The sequence below is a fragment of the Tripterygium wilfordii genome, chromosome 13 (assembly GCF_013401445.1).
Source record: "Tripterygium wilfordii isolate XIE 37 chromosome 13, ASM1340144v1, whole genome shotgun sequence".
Lineage (NCBI taxonomy): Eukaryota > Viridiplantae > Streptophyta > Magnoliopsida > Celastrales > Celastraceae > Tripterygium > Tripterygium wilfordii.
This window is the reverse complement of record NC_052244.1, coordinates 3,984,337-4,005,084: the sequence shown is the minus strand read 5'-3', so window position 1 is coordinate 4,005,084 and position 20,748 is coordinate 3,984,337. Positions and strand designations below refer to the sequence as shown.

Sequence of the window (20,748 nt, the reverse complement as noted above, 5' to 3'; positions counted from 1 at the left end):
GTCTAGACTAGAAGCCAAGGGAATCGGAAAAATCTCTACATTGAAAAGTGAAGCAGAGCTTGTAAGCTGAATGTTACATTATAATTAAAGTACATGCATACATATATATACACATATATAGGGTATGAACATATTTATGTATACAAATGAAGCATAATATGGAGATCTGGATCAAACCATAAGTTTTAATCTCTTAGCGTCCAGTTCATCTTTGTCCTCATCCGGACTGAATCCTCTACGCGTTTTGCCCCCATTAAAGCATCCTCCATTTTCAGCTTATTCTTCTGCTATCATAGCTTCTGTAACATCTTCATCCACAACGCCTTGATTCAAGTATAATTGGTCACCGTAGGTACCGGTACTGTACATCAAATGGATCCCACACTTTTTAACCTTGCCATGATATTTTGCCTTATCTGGCTCAAAGTTGAGAGACAAGTTGATGAATTTAATTGTAATCTCATCAACATTGTGGTCTGCTTCAATTTCAATTTCAATATCCTTGTACCTCAAAAAGACATGGTGTGAATTGGAAAATTTGACACCTCCGTTAGCGTGCCATCCTACTGAGAGGGCCTTCTTGAAGCTGTCGCCATTTTTGTATCGTACATGGCAAACGTAACGTAGTAACAATTCCAAGCCGTCGGGAAAGTCCTTGAATTCAACACAATAACATAGAGCTAAATACAGCGACTTAGCATTCCTCGGAGGCGGAGGAAGCTTGGCAGTTATGGACGATCCATTGCTTTTATAGTTGAACCCATATGGAACTTCACTTCCCGTGAAACATACGTGATGGGTGTTCAAACCCCGCTTCTGCATCAATTAAGTTCATAATCAAAATCTTAATTATCTTTCTGTATGTGCAGCTACGTACATACATCATGATATATGAATATAATTAATTTGTCATACCTTGAATTCAACATATGAAGTCTTGAATTCTACATCTTCCATGATGCTGTTGCGTGCATTTCGATCCAGTTTTAAACAATCGGTAAAAGAGAAACGCATCTCAGAGAACAATTTAGACTGATCCCCAACCAACTGTGCCTCTCTGATTGTAGTTAATGGAGTTGACACCCCTTGTAGTGACGTACACCTATCTGCATACACACTCTTAATACTCATTGGAAGCTGAGGCAAAGATTCAAGCCTCCTGCAGTCTGTTAAGTTAAGGACTCGCAGCTTAGTAAGGTGTTTGATGGTTTCAGGTATGCGCCGGAAGTTGTTCCCCGTTAGTCCTAGAAATTCTAATGAGCATAAGCTGCCAAGACTTTTCGGTAACTCTTCGATAGCCACTCTAGATAAACAAAGGTTTGTGACGAATTTTGACGTCCAAATGCTACTAGGTATTGACAAGGGAGGTTTGCCCAAATGAAGAACATTTGAGATTTCCACTGTATTAAGTGAAGGGAGATATCCTATTGAAGAGGGAACAACTGATATTGCAGTACGACTTAAAACCAAGTGTTTGATGTTCCTTGGGGCATCTGCAAATTCAGTGATGCTGGAGCAGCCAAAGAGATCAAGAATTTCAAGGGATTTCAAAGCAGAAAAGTTTGCGGGAAGATTTATAAGCCTTTCGCACTCACTAAGATCTAGAAATAGTAGCTTGTGAAGGTGCTCCACAGAGGAGGGAAGCACAATCAAAGCTTTACAACCCTCAAGACACAAAAATTCAAGATTTGTTGCCATTGACAGGTCTGGAAGTCTCGTCAGTTTGGTCGACAAACTGAGGTCCATATGTTTCAAGTTGGCAAGATTCTGCATGTGCCAACAAAGAAAATAATAATTGTAACATAATTTAAATGGTTTTCTAGCATTTAATCTTCCATTGACAAAACTGCAGGCAATGTTTGGTAATTGAAAGATTTGTCATGTTTCAACTGAGTCATGCAATATTCAATCATTCTAAACTACGTACTAACTCAATACATGAAATTGATTCATAGTCACTCAGGCAAATTTTGGCCCTTTCCGAACACTGAACATGCCAAAGGACATAGCAGCAATAAAAACAATTGTTATTGACTTTTTATCTCACATCCACATGTTGACTGTCCAAATGATGAGAAATCTTTCTGAGTGACTGGCACTGATCGATTTTAAATATTGAGTTACTAGTTTGGAACATTTGAAAGTAGGCCAACGAGTGTTATATATTATTCTATGGGGGATATAGTGAGCTAAAAAAAATTCTTCAACTACGATGAGTTTTTTCATTAGTCACAATAGTTAGAAAAGAAAAATATAAAACAACTAGTATACCTGTCTTCCGTTCCAAAGTTGTTCAGCATGGCTACTTTGCATTCTAAGCACAACTAGATTCTCTGCATGAAAATTTGAGGGCAAGGATGGCAAAGGATATGCATACCATTCGAGATACCTTAACTCAGGAGGAAGAACTTCAAGGCCTCGAGGAAGGAGGACTTTCCACACATCTGACCCATAATTGTAAATTCGAAGTAATCTAAGATTACGCATCCTGGTAAATATTGTTGGAGGTAGGGTTAACGTTGTCGTCAAAGAAGTGTACAGGATTATACCTTCAAGTGCCTTGGTCCCCTACAAACAAACAAAGTAATTAATTAGCTAGGGAGCAATATTTAGGCTAAACTTGGGAGAAGCCTAGGGTTCATAGCAGTTCGAAAGGTTCCCTCTCCAACTATCGCGAACCCAACCTCCTTCCAAACTTAGCGTAAATTAATATGGAAAAGTAGTCTAAAAAAAACATTAAAAATTTAGCAATAAGTGCAAGGTTAATGAATTTGATCCTCACTGTATTTCTTGTCAACACACGAGAAATGTCACAAGAATCCCATAACCTAGTACGTTTCCCTGGCTCTTGGATGGATTCCCCGCGAACAATTTCTCGACCCATTTCTTGCAACAGATCATGCATCTCTAGTCTATCATCCCGCAGAACTAGAAGAGATTTGTCAACAAGAACGCTTATTCCAATTTCAGTAGAGAAATCACAACCATTGAGTATGCTTATAACTCCATTTACGTTTCTCCCACGAAAGAAACATGCAATGTCAAGAAATATATTTTGTTCTTCGTAATCGAGTCCATCATAACTAAGTCGCAAAACCTCTTGAATATCCATACGAGGAGTCCTCCCCAGCTTTTTCAGTGCACTTTCCTGCTCTTCCTTGCTCTTCTGAAATAGAAAGGAACCCAAGACTTTTAGGGCCAAAGGGTTACCATTAGCATATTTTATTACCTTGTCACATAATCCAATATGATCATCACTCATGGGACGCCTTTGTTTGAAAGCATATTGGCTGAAAAGGTCGAGGGCTTCATGATGGTCAAGTTGTTGGACTTGGTAGATCATATCGACTCCATTCTTAAGCACTTGTTTATCTCTACTCGTTACGATAATAATACTTCCTGGGCCGAAGTACCAGTCGTTGCGACCTCCCGTTAAAAACTCTAAATGATTTGAATCATTCACATCATCAAGAACAACAAGTACCTTCTTTTGGCGAAGCCTGCTCCTTGTGAATGAATTTTGTCCTAGATGAGGAGCGCCGATATCTACATGATGATTCATAGCGTTCTTCAGAATTTCTGAAAGAAATTTCTCACGTAGATTGTGCAACCCGTGCTTTTGAGATTCTTCTCTGACGTTTGCAAGAAAGCAACGCCCTTCAAACTGGTTGAAATTATGGTTGAAGAATGCTCCAGCAAGAGTTGATTTTCCAATCCCTCCCATGCCCCAAATTCCTATGACACGAACATCACCAGAACAAGTGCTCAGTAATGATTCAACTTGCTCAATCCGTGACCTTATTCCAATCAAGCGGCCATCTTCAATACCACTTGAAGAGGCGTAGTATAGTTTTTCCAAAATATCTCTAGCAATTTCCTCAACTAGTTTAGCCTCAGACCTGCAAAGTGCAAACCATGTTCATATATAGCACTTGATTTAATTAATGTTCTATTATCTAGTTTTCAGTAACAATGGTATGGTTTATTAACCATTAATTTGAAAAGTATATTTTTTCTTAAATAATAATAAAAGGAAACAATCAACTAGATTTTTTGGACCACATACAAACAATCCATTAAAGCTCAGTTTTTTAATTATTGTGAGTTAAACTAAAAATCCAAGAAAATAGAAATAATAAAATCTATGAACTCATTCGTTTAAAAAAAAAAACCATTTATAATCGCAATCATACAATAAAAATTTTAAATTTAATTAAACAAAATCAAAGCATAAGTCAAGTTAGGTAAATAAATAGAGTTTTCATGAACGAATTGAAGAAGGTAAAAGATTATTTATACTTTGTGACATTTGCATCCCATCCAGACAAATTAGCAGCTTCTGTCAATGCATCCTTCCATATTTGTATATTGGGATGAGCTTGATGGCAAGCTAGACCTTTTGTAAAAGTGTCTTTCTGTGTTCTTACATGTGATGGATCGACGTTGAAGAAGACTGGGATAACAATTTGTCTATACTTTCTCTTGGACTCGAGCATCGTGACTAGTTCTTCCAAGCACCACTTGGAAGAAGCATAGTTTTCAGAGAAAACAACAATGGAGACTTTTGATGCCTCGATCGTCCTCACAAGTGCCTCTGATATCTGATCTCCTCTCTCAAGGCTATCATCAATGAAAGTTACAATTTTTTCTCTGCACAAAGCAGCATAGAGATGGCTGGTAATGTTGTGGCGAGTGTCTTCCCCTCTGAAACTAATGAAAACGTCATACTTTGCTGGAGCTGGAGCCAGAGGAGGAGGAGGTGGTGGTGGTGGTGGTGGAGGAGGAGCTGGGAGGAAGGAAGAAGCCCAGGCACCCATTCAAAGAACGTTATGCTTAGATTCCCCTAAATATCAAGAAAGAAAGATATAAAATCAGGATCCAGAGCAGATCGGGTAATACTAAAACACCCGTCTAATAATGGGTCTATCGGATAGGAACTACCCAAAAATATCTGAATATTTGCGCGGAATAAAAAGTAAATACGAGTAGTTATTATGTTTAAATGGAAAAGAAACACACACGATAATTCAAGTCTTCTGTGACCAAGAAAGACCAAGAGGAATCCAAAGACTTTCTGCACATGGGATTGGGATGGGATTACACGGAATGCTTTTCTAAGAGTACTCAGATTGTTATCTCTTAATCGTTTTTTAAAAGACATCATCTAATATGAACTATGAAGTGTTAGATGTGAAGTAGATCCTAAATATGATGTGTTTGGTAAAACGACAAACCGTGCTAGATTGTCCTATGCTTCTTACTTATCTATACAAATTACATTAGTCTTTGCATGTTGGTTCTCCGTTTTCCTGAATGTTGGGTAGTGAATGCTAAAGGTTGTGGAATTTCTTGTGGCGAAGACTTAAAGTGTTAAATTTTCAGTCATTTTTGTTGATTCATTATAAAAGTTATAGTGTCCTAAATTTTCCAAGAAACATAAATGTTGTCCAGTTATTCAACTTCAAGTCTCTGAAAAAATTAACACACAGTTTTTTAAAAAGCTGCTAGCTGTATGAATTTGTCAAATTTTGAATTTAATGTAGCATGAACCTACACCAGTAGAATATATGTATGTGTGTGTGTGTGTCTATGAATACTTAGCTAGATGACTAAGACTGGGTATGCACAATTTGAAAATTAAAAGACAGAAAAATCCCTGAAATTGTGCAAATTATTCCAAATGGAGGGAATCTAGGGAACGATAGAAACCCAAAAAGTCAAAAGATGAATAAAAAAAAGAAAGTTCAATGAAGCTTCAAATGGGCAGCTGGCTTGTGAAGATTATTATTAATAATGCAGATTTTGATTTAATCTTTTTTTTTCTTCTTCTTTCTACTGAACTTTCATATGTAATTGCCCACTTACATATATTGAATATATATGGTAAACACATAAAAAAAGACCTAGACAAAAAGAATAAATGCTTTTGTTTTTTTTTCTTTCCAAAATTTGGACCAAGCTTGATTTTGGAATAATTATATGTGAGAAGTGGTTGCAAACTTGCAATGAGTGTAATTTTTGTTGTTTTGAAAATTTCCAATATATATTAGCAAGTCCAATAATAATGATTAAAAATGGAATAAAAACAAGTTCTGATTTCACCATGAAAGTTGTAAGGTTCAAACATTCCTCACAAACGCGTTATAATAATTGCTATACAAATCACCAATTTGGTCTCTCTTTCTCTCTCTCCCTCCCTCCCTCTCTCTCTCTCTCTCTCTCTATCTCTCTCTCTCTCTCTCCCTCTCCCTATATCTATATATATGTAACACTTTGGGTACTTGTGACATGTGAACATTCCTCAGGGGTAATAACACTTTTGGGTACTGAATAATTTGACCCAATTCAACTTGGGAACTCATTTTTCAAACGTTTCAACTCGAGTATCGAAATTTCAAATTTGTTCCAAAATGCTCACACGGGCAGTTTTCAAGCAGTTCGGTCAGTCAAATCCGTGATGTGGCTAAAAAAAGTCAAATTTAACTGATTTTTGCTGATGTGGTCCTGACAAATTGATGACTTGGACATTTATTGTATTTTTTAAATAATATATAATGACAAATAGAAAAACAAATCCAATATATATATATATATATATATATATATGTAACACTTTGGGTACTTGTGACATGTGAACATTCCTCAGGGGTAATAGTACTTTTGGGTACTGAATAATTTGACCTAGTTCAACTCTGGAACTCATTTTTCAAACGTTTCAACTTGAGTAACGTTCTTACATTCCTCATAATATTCTTGATTTTTTTTTAAAAAAAAATAACTCTTGTAGTAATTAAACAAATCCAAGCATCAATTAAAGCAACAAAATTCTGTAGTCGATCGTTAGTAATCGTAATTATAATTTGTTAGGATATTATATTTTATAGATCCAACGCAATGTATCCTACGTACGTACGTACGTACTTGACTTTACACGATAATTAATTAATCATGATCAATTGATCTAAACCTGCATGGGTTGATTATAATCACTCAATTCATTTAACCTCTTAGAAACCCAACTTAGGGTATATATATTTATCACATATTTGAGAAATTATATATGTATGTGCTTTGGTGTTTTGATTATCTCTTTACAACTACATTTGCATCCACCATTAATACATTCAACTCTTAGTCTATTAATTAATAATCTCATTTACGATAGATGGATTAATCACATATTTTTAGCACTCATTCCAACAATTAAATCATTGACTATACATACACACACATATATATACATATTAGGTGTAATATAGTTCGAAACAAGTTGGGCGCCGACAAAACGAAAACATGCATGCACTGTTATTCAGAATAAACGGTTGCATTACCTAACAATTCTAACTACTGCAATTTGCATGTGTTGTAAAGAGTTTGTACACAACTTGGATTGAACGACCCGATGAATTAATAAATGGAATCGAGGGTCTGTCTTACACTACAGATAGATGAATACGCTGTTGTCTTGAAGTTTATCATAATATGTTTATTGTTTATTTTCTCAAATGTTAGTCTCTATGGCATCTGTGACACTATCGAATATCATGTCATGAATGAATAATAGTCTGTGGCCTTTGTATGCTTCTCATTTTCCAGTATTTATGCGATTACATTTTTTATTAAAAATGTAAATATATATATACACAGTATTTTATCTATATGTATATATTTACATTTTTTTTGAAGAAAGTCATAGAGCGGATTGTATTCATTTACTCAAATGGGTAAGATAATTGGAGGTCTAATTAAGGCACCCGAGGCAGCATAAAGATGGACTACATTCCACAACAATTGGAAAACTAAAATAAGAATGTATGTATGTAGAGGAAATTTATAACCTTTAATAAATACATATATACATAGACTCTTTGTATTTGGCATTAGGCATTTATGTGCTTCAATTTGTGTTCTATTTTATGTTGGTCTTTGAAGTTGTTTTGATTTCTTTCTCAAAACAAAATTACATACATTCAAATGAACAAAGAATGATGTAGGATTTAACCTAAAAGCTTGTCCAGTATTTTAACCTAGAAAGCTTCAATAGTCAAAGGAAAAAAAATACTAGAGTCTCTAAATTAACTTTGATGCATTTTGTAGATTATTGAAGTACATTTATAACATGAGAAACATTTTTTAATGAACGGGTGAGATATGATTTGAGAAAATTTTAATTCTACGTTCATATACCTTTTATGTATCAAAAAAGAAGACCCACTTTGTTTTCTTGACTCCCAAATGCACTACTTCAAAAATGGTGTTTGATTGAAAAGTAGTAGAAATGAAGACGAAATGGAGAGAATAATTTGCCGACATTACTAAGAAATGCAAAGGTCATTCAACATCACCATCATATGAAGGGAATTTTCTACGCATAGACCATACCGGGAAGACCAGCGGGATGGCAAAAAGACTCTGTTTGATAGATAATTTAAACAGTACAATATCTGTTTGTAAAAAATGGTAACAGATTTGGTTCCTAAACTAATGATAACTGTTTGATTATACTTTTTGTTGGTAACATATAAATTGTTAAAATTATTGTATAAATTACGTATTATAATTCATTACCCTTCAAGGTTATCCTTCTCAATAATATTAACATTATAGATATTACAAAAACATCCCATCCCATCCCATCCATGCGCAACAAGTCTTTGGATTCCTTTTGGTCTTTCTTTCACGTCCCTTTCATGGCAGACAACACGGTGACAGAAGACTTGTATTATTGTGTGTGTGTGTGTGTTTCTTTTCCCTTTAAACATAATGACTAGTATTTACTTTTTGACTAGAAAAAGCATTGCGTGTGATTCGCGGATCGGTATTGACATTTGGCGCCCTTTTTTTATTTTTTATTTTTTATTTACAAGCAATGAAACCTTTATCTGAAATACTTAAATAATAAGCTCACCGCACTGGCCACCATCGCCATCACCCATCAACTCACCGCACCAAGACGTATCTTATTTGGAATTTGATCTGATAAAATGAGTGAAAATCGTTCTTGTTTCTAAATATGATTATATGTTATTTGTTTCATATCTGCTCATATTATATCTGTTTCAAATATGTTGATGTTATGTCTATTTTGATGATATTATATATGTTTAAATGAAATTTTTATATTTCAACCTTCATTGCGATGACATTAACAAATGAAATTCTCGTGTTTTTGTATTCAGACAGATACAATAAAATATATATAATAAAACAAATAACATATGACACAGATTTACCGGTTTGGTGGAGTACTGTCGTCCGGCTACCGACCCACCAAATAGAAGCGTCGGAGCACCACGACCAATTCTATTCTACTTATAATTGCTTTGTTCCATTTTCTATATGTTTTCTATGTCTTAATAAGCCATCTTTCTGCTAATCAATCATACATGATTACTATTATATTTCTCTTATTTACATAGTATAATGAGATTGACTAAGTCTGACCTTTACACTGTATTTTAATTTACATTTATATATATCCATCCTATAGGAACTCACTTGGAAAGCAGCCGTTGGACATGAAAAGGGTACATCTGTCAACAAAAAAACTGTGAAGAACTTCAACAACTAAACTGTGAAGAACTTCAACAACTCTTAAAAAGGTTCGCACTTAGCTATGTATGAAAAAAATATTACAACTATTAATATCTAGGTATCATCAGGATTTCTGAGTTCTTTTTGTAAACAACTACTTCCTGCTATAACATGAGACATATATCTTCTTTTGCATCTGTAAATAAATGTTACTTGCCTGTGTATAGTTGTAAAATGTTACATGTTCTATATTCCTCTAAAAACCTTCTCTTTATCAACATAATCTTCTCTTTTGCTTCCTATTTTGCAGCCAAAATTATTTGTTTAGGCTTTGAGCTTAAATTCTTTCTACATGCCTTTTTATTACCACTTTACGGTTATCACATTCAATTTCTTTTTTGTGTGTGCTATAATATACAAAAGAAAGTAGTGGAGAAGACAGTATACTTGATAAAAAGTGACTGTTGATCTTAAAAGCTGAAAAACTTAATTCATCTCCCAACTTTCTTGCTAAGTTCAGCTCTTCTCTGCTTTATTTAACACAGATTTAATTGCCATCATTGGATCTACGCTTGCAAATTAAACTAATCTAAATTGTTTACCTACTTAAATTACCAACTAATTGCTGCATAGCTTTGCCTTTCACGTTTCAACTGACCACATAATACCAGCACAAAATTAAACACTTCATTCAGGGGCCATACGCCCATAGGTATAAAATGAAGCATATGGAGATCGATCAGGATCAAACCATAAGTTTTAATCTCTTAGCGTCCAGTTCATCTTTGTTCTCATCAGGGCTGAATCCTCTACGCTTTTTGCCCCCATTAAAGCATCCTCCATTTTTAGCTTCTTCTACTACCATAGCTTCTGTAACATCTTCATCCACAACGCCATGCTTCAAGTACAACTGGTCAGCGTAGGTACCGGTACTGTACATCAAATGGATCCCACACTTTTTAACCTTGCTATGATATTCTACCTCACTTCTCCCAAAGATGAAGAATTCAATTGTAATCTCATCAACATTGTGGTCTGCTTCAATTTCAATTTCCTTGTACTTCAAAAAGAGATGGTGTGAAGTGGAAATTTTGGCACCTTCATAATTGAACCATCGTACTAAGCATCCCTTGCGATTGAAGTTGTCGCCATTTTTGTATCTTACATGGCAATTGTAATTAAGCATCAATCCCCAGTCGTTGGGAAAGTCGTCCTTGAATTCAACACCACAACATAGAGCTAAATACAGCAACTTAGCATTCCTCGGAGGCAGAGGAAGCTTGGCAGTTATGGACGATCCATTGCTTTTATAGTTGAAACAATATGGAACTTCACTTCCCGGGAAACATACATGATGGGTGGCCCAATTCCGCATCTGCATCAATTAAGATCATAATCAAAATCGTAATTATCATTTTTCTGTATGTGCTACTACTGATATACATACATATCACGATATGTGAATATAAATTTGTCATACCTGGTCATTTATACTACTGAATCGAAAATGTGAAGCGTTGAATTCTACATCTGCGATGATGCTGTTGCGCGAATTTCCATCCAGTTTGAAGCAATTGCAAAAAGAGAACTGCATCCGAGAGAACAATTTAGGCTGATCACCAACTAACTGTGCCTCTCTGATTGTAGTTAATGGAGTCGATACCACTTGTAGTGACGTACAATTATCTGCAAACAGATTCTCAATATTCATTGGAAGCTGAGGCAAAGATTCAAGCCTCCTGCAGTCTGTTAAGTTAAGGTCTCGAAGCTTAGTAAGGTGTTTGATGGTTTCAGGTATGCGTCGGAAGTTGTTCCCCTTTAGGTCTAGAAATTCTAATGAGCATAAGCTGCCAAGACTTTCTGGTAACTCTTCGATGGCTGCTCTAGATAAACAAAGGTTTCTGACGAATTTTGACGTCCAACCAGGTATTGACAAGGGAGGTTTGTCCAAGTAATGATCATTTAAGATTTCCAATGTATCAAGTGAAGGAAGATATCCTATTGAAGAGGGAACAACTGATATTGCGGTACAACCTAAATTCAAGTGTTTGATTCCGGAGCAGCCAAAGAGATCAAGATATTCAAGGGATTTCAAAGCAGAAAAGTTTGTGGGAAGATTTGTAAGCCTTTCGCACTCCCTAAGATTGAGAAGGAGTAGCTTGTGAAGGTGCTCCACAGAGGAGGGAAGCTCAATCAGAGCTTTACAACGATAAAGATGCAGAGTTTCAAGATTTGTTGCCATTGACAGGTCTGGAATTCTCCTCAGTTTGGTCGAGGAACTGAGGTCCATATGTTTCAAGTTGGCAAGATTCTGCATGTGCCAACAAAGAAAATTATAATTGTAACATAATCTAAATTAATGGTTTTCTAGCATTTTATCTTCAATTGGCAAACTCAAGGTTAATGCAATGTTTGGTAATTGAAAGATTTGTCATCTTCCAACTCAGCCATGCAATGTTCAATCATTCCAAACTACGTACTAACTCAATATATGAAATTGATTCATAGTCACTCAGGCAGATTTTGGCCATTTCCAGACAGTTAACATGCCAAGGGCCATACCAGCAATAAAAACAATTGTTGTTTACTTTTTGTCTCACACCCACATGTTGACTGTCCGAATGATGAGAAATCTGTCCAAGTGATTGGACTGGATCGATTTCAAATATTGAGTTATTAGTTTGGAAAGTTTGAAAATAGTCCAACATGTGTAATATATTATTGTATGGGAGTATAGTGAGCTAAAAAAAAGATCTTCAACTACGGTGAGTTTAATGATTAGTCTCAATAGTTAGAAAAGAAAAATATAAAACAGCTAGCATACCTGTCTTCCATTCCAAAGTTGTTCAACATGGCTATGACACAGTCTAAGCACAACTAGATTCTCTGCATGAAAATTTGAGGGCAAGGATGCCAAAGGATATGCATCCCATTCGAGATACCTTAACTCATGAGGAAGAAATTCAAGGCCTTGAGCAAGGAGGACTTTGCACCCATTTGAAAAAGGATAATTCTTAATTCCAAGTAATCTAAGATTGTGCATCCTGCTAAATATTGTTGGAGCTAGGGTTAACGTTGTCGTCTCAGAAGTGTACATAATTATACCTTCAAGTGCCTCGGTCCCCTACAAACAAAGAAGTAATTAATTAGCTAGGAAGCAACATTTAGGCTAAACTTGGGAGGAGCCTAGGGTTTGTAGTAGTTCGGAAGGTTCCCTCTCTAACTATAGCGAATTCGGCCTCCTCCCAAACTTAGCGTAAGTTAATATAGAAAAGCAATCTATAAAACGTTAAAAATTTAGCAATAAATGCGAGGTTAATGAATTTGATCCTCACCGTATTTGTTGTCAACACACGAGAAATGTCTCGAGAATCCCATAACCTAGTACGCTTCCCTGGCTGTTGGATGGATTCCCTACGAACGATTTCTCGACCCATTTCTTGCAACATATCATGCATCTCTAGTCTTTCATCCCGCAGAACTAAAAGAGATTTGTCAACAAGAACGCTGATTCCAATTTCAGTAAAGAAACCGCAACCATCAAGTATGGTTTTAACTTCATTTAGCAATCTCCCTTTAAAGAAACATGCAACGTCAAGAAATATATTTTGTTGTTCATAATCGAGTCCATCATAGCTAAGTTGCAAAACCTTTTGAATATCCATGTTAGGAGTCCTCTCCAACTTTTTCAGTGCACTTTCCTGCTCTTCCTTGCTCTTCTGAAATAGAAAGGAACCCAAGACTTTTAGGGCCAAAGGGTTACCATTAGCATATTTTATTACCTTGTCGCATAATCCAATATGGTCATAACTCATGGGATGCCTTTGTTTGAAAGCATATTGGCCGAAAAGGTAGAGGGCTTCATGATGGTCAAGTTGTTGGACTTGATAGATCATATGGACTCCATTCTTAAGCACTTGTTTATCTCTACTCGTTACGATAATAATACTTCCTGGGCCGAAGTACCAGTCATCGCAACCTCCCGCTAAAAACTCTAAATGATGCAAATCATTCACATCGTCAAGAACAACAAGTACCTTCTTTTGGCGAAGCCTATTCCTTGTAAATGAAGTTAGTCCTAGATGAGGAGCGCCAAAATCTACATGATTCATCGCGTCCTTCAGAATTTCTGAAAGAAATTTCTCCCGTAGATTGTTTAACCCGCGCTTTTGAGATTCTTCTCTGACGTTTGCAAGAAAGCAATGCCCTTCAAACTGATTGAAATTATGGTTGAAGAATGCTCTGGCAAGAGTTGATTTTCCAATCCCTCCCATGCCCCAAATTCCTATGACCCGAACATCACCAGAACAAGTGCTCAATGATGATTCAACTTGCTTAATCCGTGACCTTATTCCAATCAAGCGGCCATCTTCAATATTACTTGAAGAGGCGTAGGATAGTTTTTCCAAAATATCTCTAGCAATGTCCTCAACTAGTGTAGCCTCAGGCCTGCAAACCATGTTCATATATAGCACTTGATTTAATTAATGTTCTATTATCTAGCTTTCAGTAACAATGATATGGTTTTATACCATTAGAAATGTATCTTCTTTCTTAAATAATAATAAAAGCATACCATCAACTATATTTTCTTTTGAACCACATATACAAACAATCCATTAAAGCTCAATTTTTTTATAATTATTGTGAGTTAAACTAAAAATCCAAGAAAATAGAAATAATAAAATCTATAAACTCATTAATTCTTGGATTATAAATAGAGTACTATAAATCCAAGAAGATTTATAACCGCAATCATACAAAACAATTTTAAATTTAATTAAAAAAATCAGAGCATAAGTCAAGTTAGGTAAATAAATAGAGTTTTCATGAACGAATTGAAGAAGGTGAAAGATTATTTATACTTTATGACATTTGAATCCCATCCAGATAAATTAGTAGCTTCCGTCAATGCATCCTTCCATTTTTGTATATTGGGATGAGATTGATAGCAAGCTAGATCTTGTGCAAAAGTGCCTATCTGTTTTCTTACGTGTGATGGATCGACATTGAAGAAGACTGGGATAACAATTTGTCCGTACTTTCTCTTGGACTCGAGCATCGTGACCAGTTCTTCCAAGCACCACTTGGAAGAAGCATAGTTTTTGGAGAAAACAACAATGGAGACTTTTGATACCTCAATCGTCCTCATTAGTGCCTCTGATATTTGATCTCCTCTCCTAAGCCTATTATCAATGAAAGTTGCAATTTTTTTCCTACACAAAGCAGCATAGAGATGACTGGTAATGTTGTGGCGAGTGTCTATCCCTCTGAAACTAATGAAAACGTCATACTTTGCTTCTGGTTCTAGAGGGGGAGGAGGAGGATGTGGTGGCGGTGGAGGAGGAGGAGTTGGGAGGAAGGAAGAAGCCCAGGCACCCATTCAAAGAGAGTTATGCTTAGATTCCCCAAAATATCTGTCAAACCATACTCTCAGCTCCACCAACAAGCCCACACAAGAGCCCAACAAAGATACAGAAGATATGGTTACATTAGGCTAATTGACGAGTATGATTGTAATTGATTTCAAAGAGTTTTCCCTTTTAATATGGTATGAGAGCTGAGAGTATGGTTTGACAATATCAAGAAAGATATAAAATTAGGATCCAGAGTAGAGTAGTGTTTAGATTGAGGGATTTAGAGGAAGAGAAGAGAAAAAGAAATGAATTTTCTTTTCGATTCCCTTGTTTAGATAGTTTATAAAAAATTAAGGGGAGGGATTTGAAGGGAATTGGAGGGAATATTTCATTAAGTTTTTGTCAAAATTCTTCCTCCCAAAACGGAGTCATTTGGAGGGAAATGATGACTAATTAAGTTATTTATATGTTAAAAACCTATTTTATTCTTGTAACATGAGACTCTAAGTCTCTAACATAAAAATAAGGATAAATTAGTAAATTTAACTAATTTTATTTCCTTCCTTTTTTTTTATCTACTCCAAACATGGGAGAGAGAAAAATATTATTCCTTCCATTCTCTTCCAATTCCTCAATCAAAACACACTTTAAACACCCGTCTAAAAATGCATATATCGGATAGGAGCTAACCAAAAATATCTGAATATTTACGCGGAATAAAAAGTAAATACTCCCTCTGTCCCAATTTGCTTGTCATCCTTTGAAAATCAAACTTTTTAAGGGGAAACCATTTAATGCAATTCAACTACACAAAATAATCATGTTATTTCAAATCTACCCTTATTTATGGGGGTACTTTTTTTCCCTTGTATCAAGAGTAATTAAAGTAACAAGGGTAATTTTGAAACACAATAATAAAATTATTAATTAATGAAGAAAAATGACACTAGTTTTGGGACATCTCAAAATATAAAAAATGACAAGTAAAATTATGTCTGTTTAGGCGTGCTGTGAACTGCTGTGAGGTCTAAAAATGTGGTGATGTGAGGTTAGTTCAAATGCGAAGTTATTTGGCGCATCACTTTTAAAATTGTGGTGCGGTGCTGTGAGTTGCGTTTGACGTATCTAAATTACGGTTATATTAGATGACTAATAATATTAATATAAAATCACTTAACGTTTACATTGTACATTAATCTAAAATAAAATAATTGACCTAATTTGATTACGTGAGACAATCTAACATATATTGTAAGTTTTTGGGAGTGTTGTGAGGTGAGATGAGGTGCTGCAAGGTAAAAAGTTGTAATATTGTGAGATGAGTTCTACTGACAAAAAATGTTTGTTGTGTCATAAAAAACTATGATGCTGTGAGGTGAGGTGCATCTAAACGTAATGCAAACACACTGACAAACGGGTACAACTTATGTTTAAAGGGCGAGGAAAACACACACTAATACAAGTCTTCTGTTACCGTATTCAACGCACTTAATGATTTTGCCTGCCATGAAAGACCAAGAGGGAATCCATAGACTTTTTGGATCACACGGAATGCTTTTCTGAGACTACTCAGATTGTTATCTCTTAATAGATTTTTTTGTTTTACTTATTCAAATATTACTACTTGAAATAATGCTTGAGACCCAAATTAGAATAATGTTTGAGACCCTAAAAAGTTATTTCAAAAAAACTCTATCTTATGTGGAGAATTGAATGTGAAGTGAAACCTACATATGTTCTTTTAATCAATGATTATTTTAATGTCACATAAATTTAAGGTTTTTTGGGGTCACAAAATGGGGAATTTGATAATTTATAGATTTTCCATTCAATAACAATCGCATAAGTATCTCTATTATACATCTCAATATCATATATATATATATAAACGTGAACTTTTTATATTTTGAAGAAGGTCATAGAGCGGATTGTATTCATTTATCCAATGAGAAAGAGAATTTGAGTCATTAAGACACTCGAGTCACCATAAAGATGTATTATATCACAACAAGATGAGATTTATATACAAAATACTAGATATCTCTGAACATTTCTTGAAGACAACATATTACACCAGACATCGTAAAACGACACCGAATTACACAGACTAAGACAAAACATCAAACTAACAACACCATGATTATGAATCAAGGATCTTGGCTTCCCCTTCATCAAGAGAGACTGATCTCCTTTAGATCTAGGAGTCTCATCACTATGAACCAAATATGTGATCTCCCTTTCATCATTAACTGTTTTTTTTTAGGCAGTGTTGATTCTTCAAAACGGAAATATGACGTGTTTGATTAAGGTGGTGTGCGGACAGTGGATTCGTGTGCTGGTTCTAAACCGACAAACCGTGCTAGATTGTCCTATGCTTCTTACTTATCCATACAAATTACAGAAGTCTTTGCATGCTGGTTCCCCGGCCGTTTTCCTGAATGTGGGGTAGTGAATGTTGAAGGTTGTGGAATTTCTCGTGGAGTTGACTTAAAGTGTTGAATTTTCAGTCATTTTTGTTGATTCATTTTAGAAATATAGTAAGTGCTCTCTTTTCAATTCTGTGCTTTATGTGTTCTGTCGTATTGCCCTAATCTCTTTGCACTACTCATTCAAATGAAATCCATAAGTATGAGGGTTTTTGGGTAGTTGTAACAACTTGGTAGAACTTTTCCTAAATGCTTCATGTAGTCAAAGAAAAAAAATACACTAGATTTTGGTAGATTATTCAAGTACATTAACATGAGAAACATTTTTTGAAGAACGGGTGAGATATGATTTTAGAATAAATTAATTCTACGTTCATGAATCAAAAAAGAAGGGAAAAAAACAATTTTCTTCTCACTCACTAACATTTAGAAAGAATGACCTCACCAGCATATCGCACGGGCACAATACTAGTAATATTAATAGTAGCCTTAGTATCATAATATTGAAGTTCTCACTTATTCAACACGAATATAGCCAATCAAAAGTGTCGTCACCCTGGTATTTTCTTGTGATTGTTTGATTTTTTTTTGTTTCTTGAGTACGAGTGTCTCCTTTCCTTAGGGTTCGGTTTGTAATTTCTTAGGATACTATCGTAACAATAGAAACTTTGTTATCATCAAATAAATAAACTGCTGGATTAACAAGTGCGGGTGTGCGTACTATAGCCTCTATATATATATATATATATATATAGACACGCATAAGCTGTTAGGTCATATCATGATGGAGTAATAAAATGGTAAAGCTTAAATTTGTCAAAATTATAGACATTACTTTTTCAAAATTTCAAATGTCTCGACTTTTAAAAAGAAAAAAAGAGACTAGTTGACAACTCACGTTTTACACTTTTTTTTATTAAAAAAAAAAGCAAGAAGATGAGGGCGGCACTTCCATATCAATTAAACCCTCACCTAGGGGTATGCAAAACTCATTTAAAACCCGACCGAACTCGCGAAACTCGACCCTAATCCATGTGAACGAGGGTCGGATATGGATCATATATATCTAACCCATACTTAAAATGGGTCGGGTGAGGGTCTTTAACCTGTTTTTACCCGACCCAACCCCATTTAGGATTAAATGACATAGTTTATACTTATATAAATATAGTAATATATGAATATATTACATGTTATACTATGTCCTATCTATATTAGTCACAACCCTAAGCTATTAAATGTAATATGAAAATTTTATATTAATCCTTAATTCTTTAATCCTTAGTTTTCTATTCTAATCCTCAATTCATTAACTTAAATTAATTGCTTGGTCTATGGTTTCAAACCCGACCCAACCTAATCTAAAATGAGGTCGGTTAAGGGTTGAAGGAACCCTCACTCGAACCTATGTGGATCGGATGAGGTCTCTCTCCAAACCCGACCCAACCTGACCCATGTGCACCCCTACCCTCACTTATGCCGAAGGGAAACCTAAATACTCACTTATTCAACATGAATATAATCAATGAAAAGGGATCACAAATGACCGAAAGATACCCTGTTCAAGATTACCCATTTTGTTTTCTTGGTTCGCAAATGCACTACTTCAAAAATGGTGTTTAGTTGAAAAAGTAGTAGAAGCATAGTCCAAATGGAGAGAATAAGTTGCCGACACTGATAAGAAAAGCAAAAGACATGCAACACCAACATTATATCAAGGGAATTATCCACACAAGCGGTATTTTTGGCGGATTTTATGGAGGTTGTCCAGTACTAAACTTGATTTTAGCAGTGCCTACCATACTCAAACAAATGGTTGATGTAATAAATTCTCGCAAGGGCACAAGAGTTTACGAATAGCACAGTGTATGTAAGTACAAGGTCAATCTCACAGAGACTAGTTAATCTAATTAATGTACCTAACTTATTATGCGAATGAAAATTTAAGAAGAGTGAGACGTGAATGATGTATTTAAACTAACTAACAAGGAATGAAATTCACATTTTTGGAATATCAATATGAGAAGAACACTAGGACAATGATTTCACTTAGTAATCCTATCACAAGAATTCAATTAACAAACACACAATTATGATTCTGATTCAAGGGTTGATTCTTTCTTAAATATGATGCTTCGTTCATTTGCGGTGCCAACAAATATTATTAACAATGGATTAATCCTGTTTGGTTCGTAGTCGTTAACCCAAGGCTAATAACTCATTACGATCTAAAGAACTATAGAAACCAATCAATCCCCTAAACCTTGTTCATGGCAGCCAACAATTGATCTCTTTAATTCCGATTCCACTAACACACGTGAATTCGGTTCATTCCTTAGTCATAGCTAGATGAGCTTAATTGAGCATTCAATTGGTGATCAGGCAATCAAACAAACAATATACTATAAGCATGAAAATTAAAGATAAGAATCATTGAACCAAAATTATGCATTCACTAAATTGAAATACTTACAATATTCATGCCAAGCTACATCAAGCCTTAGCAAAGAAGTTTAGTTACAACCCATCATCCAAGGGACAAAAAGAAAATCAAAAATAGAATTCATAGAAAGAAGATGAAAAAACCCCCTTGAATTGATGAAATTTTTGTTGGATAGGAAGTCTTGATTCTTTGGATCCTTGCAAAAGCTTGTAGAGAAGGAGTTTTGTTGCTTGAAAACCCAGGAAAAGAGTGAGTTCAACCCTAAACTCGTGGCCCCCCTTTTACAATAATCTTTTAGCACCAAGAAACCTAATTCCAAGTAAATTCAGAAAATTGGTCCGTCGAGTTCCGCTTGAGCAGAAATGACCACTTGAGCGGTGGAAAAATCAGTTTTTGGTCCCGCAGCTCTATTTTGCTCCGCTCGATCTCTCTGGGGTGCTTGAGAGGAATACTAGGCCGCTTGAGCGGTCATTTGTGCCTAAAAGGTCCTATATGAAACTCAATTCCAATTCACTCCTTTCTGAAGCGATTTCCACTTCATAATTTCTCGCGGGCTCTCCTACAATAAAAACATGATGAATTCATGTACTATCAACCCAATTCCATCAAAAATACCAAGATCGAATATAGAAATATACACAAAAGTGGGATCAAATATGTGCATATCAATGGTCAGACTGAAATTGTGAACAAGTCTCTTGGAAACTTATTGTTCTAATTGCTCACACTACACCAGAATAGATTTTTACTGGCGTTTATTTTGTTCTTTTACGGCAATTGTAATAGCCGTGAAAAGTTTTACCGGCGAATAATCTTTTGTCGGTGAAGGCTTCGTCGGTAAAGGTTCTACCAGCGATTCATTTGATTGCTGGTAAAAACCTTTGGAATCGCCAGCATAAGTTAAACCATTTCCCAGCATTTGCAATTGCCACCAAATGTCGACTGAATTCTACATGTATTCAAGAGTTTTACCGACTATTGCAATTGT

The 20,748-nt window shown here is 35.3% G+C and overlaps 2 protein-coding genes across 3 annotated transcripts; both read right to left on the bottom strand.

The window, feature by feature from the left end:
- Window positions 1–86: 86 nt before the first annotated feature.
- On the bottom strand, window positions 87–5,171 carry LOC120013922 (disease resistance protein RPV1-like). The gene is made up of 6 exons (XM_038865906.1): window positions 5,020–5,171; window positions 4,300–4,843; window positions 2,783–3,899; window positions 2,272–2,568; window positions 916–1,767; window positions 87–816 (listed from the first exon to the last, which is right to left on the bottom strand). Exons 2-6 carry the CDS (start codon window positions 4,815–4,817, stop codon window positions 277–279), a joined length of 3,324 nt encoding a protein of 1,107 aa, XP_038721834.1. The 5' UTR covers window positions 4,818–4,843; window positions 5,020–5,171; the 3' UTR covers window positions 87–276.
- A 4,825-nt stretch (window positions 5,172–9,996) lies between these two features.
- LOC120012802 (disease resistance protein RPV1-like) lies at window positions 9,997–15,122 on the bottom strand. 2 transcript variants are annotated; one of them, XM_038864326.1, is made up of 5 exons: window positions 14,400–15,122; window positions 12,870–13,983; window positions 12,359–12,658; window positions 11,015–11,845; window positions 9,997–10,909 (listed from the first exon to the last, which is right to left on the bottom strand). In XM_038864326.1, exons 1-5 carry the CDS (start codon window positions 14,915–14,917, stop codon window positions 10,280–10,282), a joined length of 3,393 nt encoding a protein of 1,130 aa, XP_038720254.1. In that variant the 5' UTR covers window positions 14,918–15,122; the 3' UTR covers window positions 9,997–10,279. The 2 variants fall into 2 exon arrangements, with proteins under 2 accessions (XP_038720254.1, XP_038720255.1); XM_038864327.1 differs by having other exon boundaries at window positions 14,528–14,769.
- Between the last annotated feature and the right edge of the window lie 5,626 nt (window positions 15,123–20,748).